The 6,530-nt window shown below is 34.8% G+C and overlaps 1 protein-coding gene across 1 annotated transcript in view; it reads right to left on the minus strand.

Moving 5' to 3' along the window:
• Positions 1 to 5,056, minus strand: part of LOC108750876 (cell growth regulator with RING finger domain protein 1-like) — a 36,753-nt gene extending 31,697 nt beyond the window's left edge. Inside the window, exon 1 of the mRNA XM_018490706.1 lies at positions 4,823 to 5,056. Coding sequence (XP_018346208.1) covers positions 4,823 to 4,920 — 98 coding nt within the window. The 5' untranslated portion in view covers positions 4,921 to 5,056. The remainder of the gene's footprint in view (positions 1 to 4,822) is intronic.
• Positions 5,057 to 6,530: the final 1,474 nt, after the last annotated feature.

Raw genomic sequence — 6,530 nt, forward strand, 5'->3', positions numbered from 1 at the left:
TTCTTTCCTTCATGCCTTTTTCTTTGTGTGACTTTGTGTTTTATTGACGCGTTTCTTTTAAAACATATTCCTTGTCTTTTTCGAAGTTTGTCAACTTTTATCTCGGATGACAGAAAACGAAGAAACTGAGTAAAAGGCAAAAAATAGGAGAAAAAAGATAAAAAGTAAAAAGTGATAAAAAGCAAAAAATAGGAGAAAACAAACAACATTATAAATTAGGCTTTAGGATGTAATGATTCACTGTGCCTCTGTATCTCTTACTGAAAAGCACGTATATAACGTTTAACCACACCGACATTTTTTCGAGTGTACTCATGAAAAATGTACCTAACACTTGAAATGAGACGCTACCGCGTCTCTCACTTGATCAAACATCGAGCGTGTTTCTGCACTCCCTAGGATCACTTCGACTAACTCCGATTAACTTTAATGGACGGTTAGTTGATTGACCAATTGCATTTGTTATTTTACTTAATGATAGATGCGACTGGCCAATTCCAGTGGACTCGGAGTTAGTCGAGATGGCCCTTAGGCCTAGTTCCACAACTCATGGTTAACTGTTAACCGAGGTTCAACTTGTTTCTAGAATTGGAAAGAGACAATGAATAAGTTGAACCTCGGTTAGATAAGAGTTAACCTTAAGTTGTGGAATTGGGCCTAAGTCTTTCACCTTCCGTTTAATCGCGAGATTTCCCGGTCGCATTTCGACTGTCCTGTGAGTAATTAACGACGTCATGGTCGTTGCCTTGCATTCCAATTCGTATCGAATCTCGTATCTCCTCATCGATCATCGATAGTGATCCAAGACATAGCTATGTGTGATGTCATTTATCGCTTCCGGAGCTATCCCGAGACGGCCGTTACGGAAGATCCGTTGAATATTATCTAACAGCACGGCCTGCGAAAAAAACTCGTTTCAAATCGCAGCCTTTTTACAAAGCCTTTTTATTATGCCTTTTATACGTGAGCTTTTTTTTATTTACGTCCCTCGGAATAGATCTCGAATAAAATCAATGTGAAATCTTTTTTTTTTCAAAAATATAATGTTTGAATCGCGATTTTATCTGAATTTATTAAGTGGCTTCGAGCCTTGATGTGCTAAGAGAAGAGTTATAAAGTCTATAATATCTATTGTATAATAGTAATACAATATATAACATATAAAATACGTTGCGAAAATACGCTCGCAATCAATCTTTCTTTATTCTAAGGAAAAAAAAATGTGGTTGCATAATTTAAAAATCTGAACAAAAAAAATCCATAAAAAAACTACAAATCATTCAGTTAAATTCACAGTTAAATTTATAATATTCAAGGTGAGATAATTAAAAATTCAATGACGGTATAAATAGAATTCTAATCAGTACGAATATACTTTATTCACTTCTTGTTGTATAATCCAAACATTTATCTCATAGTGTTAAGAAACTAACGAAGGACGAGACTCAAAGTTGCGTTTCAAAAAGAATTCAAATTCTTCCAAACCGTGAAATATGTCGTGTCACAAATTGTCGTGAAATTATCTCGAAGACTTCTCGAATTGTAGAACCAGAAACACATAGAAAAAGGCAGTAAAACGATAAGAGAATAAAGAACGCAGGACAATAATTTCACGTTCTCTATTGTGATTGGCCAATTCACTTATATCTTATCATCTTATATTTTTCTATATATTTCTGATTTAACCGCGTTGCGAAAACCGTGGTCTCATACCTGTTTTTACCTATGTAAATCAACTTTAAACTCGGTCCAACTTATTTTTGTATCTCTTTCCGATTCTAAAAATGAGAAAAAGATAAAGAGTTTAACTTAAACAGAGAGATTAAAGTCAGTCTAAGAAATATTATAAGAGAAAGAAATAGTTGAAAAATCGATTCTGATTGCAAGCAGATAAAATTAAAGCTACAATATTTAATAATTAATTCAGTAATAATCAAGTTGACTAAAAGGTAATCCCACATTAATAGGGATAGTTACCCTATGGTTATATAAAGTTTTTGTCTTGAATTTGTGTAAAGAATCCTTTAATTCTTTTAAAGTACCATGTCCAGCAGAATCTGACTAGTCAATTCAAGGATAATTCCAGGACATTCTAGATAAAAATCCCCGTTTTTCCAGAATTGATCTTATCGATTTGCATTATATTATATGCTTCGTATTTAAATTACGATTCCATACGAATGAATTAAAACGCTAACAAATTTGGAACAATCTTATTTATCACTTTACAGATAATATCAAACAAATATTCCGCCAACGCAAACAATTTTTCTACTATGTTCTATTTTAAACATTAAATTCAAGTTTCTCATTTTCTATTAGTAACTTATTGCATCTTTAAAGGAGGATTTATACCTAAATACAACTTTTCTTCTGATTATTTTTTTTCTTTTTTCACGCCCTAATTTGTTTGGAATGAAAGAATGCTCAATTCCAGGCAAACCCTGAAATTTCAGGGGTTTTCCTGGAATTTTCCAGAATACATAAAATTCCAATATAATCCAAGAATATTGAAGGATCGCTCGACACCATGAATACTTAATTATCACTGCATACAATGCTTTTCCTCTTGTAGGATTTTGATAAAATCGTTCGTAGTTAGACTCTTATAAGGTCTTAATCAAGATGATAAACACGAGAGCGTTAACCTCTAAAGGTGTCCACCGTCTCGCTCGTCTCCGAGACCAGCGTGACGTCTCGATTGATGCAACCACAAGCCTCGAGGTATCTCGTCCAACAAGCTCCCGTATGACATCACTTGGAAAGGTTCGTTCGTTTCGCATGCTCCAACGTGCTTCAACGCTCCTACTACAATAACTCCTACTCACTCCAATGCGCTCGTTTTTAATAGTTTTTTAACGTAACGAACAAACAAATTTAAATTTATTTTACAGTGTCTCGTTACGTAACAACAGTTAAAGTGCTTTCAACCTGTCCTTTCAAGTTATTATATACAATACATTTGTTTTCCTACTCTTACTCTTTTTATCAATTCATCTTAATGGCACTTTTAATCCTTAAATATATTTTTTCTTTTTAATCTACAATTTATATAATACTGCTTTATTTTATTTATGTCTTAATATTTTACATTTGAAATTATTATATTATAATTTACAATTTTTTTTATGTTTGAGAGATCTATACATATGATTATTATTACTAAAGTTACAACGCGGTAATAACCATAAGAATGAAGCTCCTAAAATATTATTTTATCATGCAATTATATAATCACAAATATACTTTTATTTCAATGTAGATACATATGCAAGCCAAAATTGAATCTGGAACCTGTAGCTCATTAATCATTCGTATTGACCTCCCAAAGATCTATTTAAAAAAGGCAGAAAGAAATAATTAAAAAGATATTGTAATTTAGTACTGTTTTTTAAAAAAGCACTAATTTCGTGTCTGGCATTACCATTGATTTCGTTTTAAATAAGAAGAATTAATTCGCAATGACGTCAAGTTATACATCCATCACAGAAAATAAGATTCCTTTAAGCCAACTTGCTCATTACTGAATTAATTGTTACATATTGTAGCTTTAATTTTACCTATTTAAAAACGATATTAGGTTTTTCAATTTTTTTTCTTACAATATCTTTTTAATCCAAAAAATATTTATGTTTTTTAATGTTCTGGATAGATACAAAAACCCGTTTTGCTTTGTATTGAAGCTGAAAGCATTGTGTTACGAGTATATATTGAAATTGTAAGTATAATTAAAATAATGATTTATAATATCAACTTATTTATTAAACGAATAGCTTACGTTTATCATCTGTTTTAGCAACTATATGTTAAAATGAGTCAATCGCGGATAGGCACATAAATTGAGGACACATTAATAGAGTCATCGTCCCTCGGAGGGCACATCAAGTATGAACAAACTTAAAATCTTACGATATTACTGGACTTATATAAATTACTTATCTCACGAAAAAAATTTTTACTATACTTTAATAATTAAAAAAAAAAAGAATATTATCTTCCGTATCATATATAAACATTAATAATTTAACTTAATAAAAAAGATACTTTTTAGTGTATTTTTATTAAGTTAAAAATATACACAAAATTGTAATTTTTGAACTTAAAAAATATGCAAATATGTTTTATTTATATATAAAAAAAAACACTTTCTTATTTATTTGTGCTGATTTGTGTTCTTTATGACTTATTTAACCATATTCTACAATATGCTCTTTATTTCCTATTCCTTGCTTTTTACCTCCCTTTGCTAACCGTCTTAACAACAATTGTACTTCTTGCTGCTGTTTCTTCCAAAGTTCGTTAACTTTAGAGCCTATTATTCTACAATATGGTCTTTGTTTTATATTTCTTGCTCTTTACCTCTTGCTTTCCTTCCTCTTTGCGACCGTTTTTATTGACAATCATATTTCTCGTTCCTTCCGAAGTCCGTCAACTTTTATCTCGGGCGATAAAAAACGAAAAATCAGATAAGAGACCAAAAGACAAGATGTAAAAAATATGAAAAAGACAAGAAACAGGGAAGAAAATGCATATTGTAGAATTAATATTGCTTTAAATACAAAAGCAACATTAATAGGGACAATTACTCTAAAGACTGGCTTCCTCGGCCCGACGCGTACCACCTTCGCGATTCGTCACTGTTATCTCTAGCTGTATCTATACGTACGCATTGCACATACCTACATACGATGTTCGCGAATGACGCGTATGCGCGCAGGATAGCCGACAAAGCGGCAAAAGACGGACGGACAGATAAATGGGAAGAAAGAGAGAATGACACGGCTGGCTAGTGGCTCGTACAACGCGTACGTTTATTACGTACCTCATGATAAAGAGGAAGACTCCGCAGAAGCATATCAGCACGGCGAGCACCGAGAATATGTTGGACAGCTCCGCCACGGAGACCAGGATCGCCGTCATCGTGTCGCACGTCCGCGATCCGTCGCCGTCGCGTCCTCCTCAGCACCGGGTGGTCCGCCGCCCGTACCCGCACACATGCACGCACACACGCACACGCGGCACCACGACGACGACGACGACGACGACGACGACGAGGAGGCTGTCTGTCTCTCCTCACTCTCTTCCTCTCTCTCTCTCTCTCTCTCTCTCTCTCTCTTCAGCGAGCGCTCGACTATCAGCTGTCAACCGAAATTTGGAATATATATATATCTCGTCTGCCTTCTTGTCGTCTCTTCCGCCGCGTTCTCTCGGTTCTCCGGCACGACGATTCGAAGCGCGCTTGACTTCGAGCGCGCCGTCGTCGACACTACCTTCATCGACGTCCCGTAGCTTCGTGCGCGACGCCGTGCAGCGGTTACACGACACACGGAGGGCTTTTTTACGCGATTACCGCGGCAGACGAGACGCCGCCGGCCGACGTGTCGTGTTCTCTGTCATAGGTCATAGCCGCGCCGTCGCGGCGCGACCGTGTCGTGAAAGAACGGAGTCGGAGAGTAACGCGATGTGGGATGTCGTGGAATGGGATTGTAGTCCGACGTGGTCCGAGATCCGATGTCGTGGACGCGAGAGAGAGAGAGAGAGACGGGTAGATTATACGAGCGCCGCGAGAACCGATGGAATGAACGACGCTCACAAACCACTCGGCGGATCGGACAAGACTGACTGCGCGACCGGTGCGACGTGCGCCACTTATACACGCTCATGCGCCTATGTTCGCGCCGTTCGCTAATGCGCACTGCGGCCGCGAGAGCGCGACTGTGTCGCATGACGCGCGAACAAAATTCCTTCACTATACGTAGACCGGTATTCGACTGGTAGTCGATTTTTATATTTGAAATTGTCCTAAGTACAGTCTTAAGATGTCATAAGTCGAATCAAACGGTTGTACTAGTATATCTTAAAACGTTACTTAAGCTAGTCTTAAAATAAGAATGGATATCTTACAATAAAGAGAGAGAATGACATCGCGATTGTATCCTTTCAGATAGCATAGAAAAAATTTAAAAAAAGAAGCAAAAAGAATTCAATTGTATGTTATCAATTTTGAATTCATTTTCAAGTGCAAAAAGAAAAATCAAGTTAATTTATAAATATGCTTGGTTCCTAAAATAATCGCATGAATATATATAATAAATAGGATATGTAAAAATATCACAACTAAAATATTACTGTCTCAAACAGCACAGAATATTTATGATGATTAATATTTATTAATATTTATTTTTGGAAATGTTATTTATATGGATATTTCATATATATTTTATATAAAGCTTTATTCGAAATATTATTAAAATATAGACTAAATATTTTATGTAACATTTATGATAAATATAAATAAATATTTCTAATAAGTATTTTTTACTTTATAATGTGTCTCATTAAGTATTTTCATAGCATTTACTATAACATTTTTTACAATAAATATTTTATAATATTTATAATAAATGTTTATGATCTGTGCAATCTAATAGCGAATTCGATTGAACGAACTCAGTGCTGGTGTACATTAAAAGCCGTCGTACACAAAATAACATAAAGATATGTTTATACATAAACGTAGAAATCAATTA

This window comes from Trachymyrmex septentrionalis, unplaced genomic scaffold (genome assembly GCF_001594115.1).
Source record: "Trachymyrmex septentrionalis isolate Tsep2-gDNA-1 unplaced genomic scaffold, Tsep1.0 scaffold374, whole genome shotgun sequence".
NCBI lineage: Eukaryota > Metazoa > Arthropoda > Insecta > Hymenoptera > Formicidae > Trachymyrmex > Trachymyrmex septentrionalis.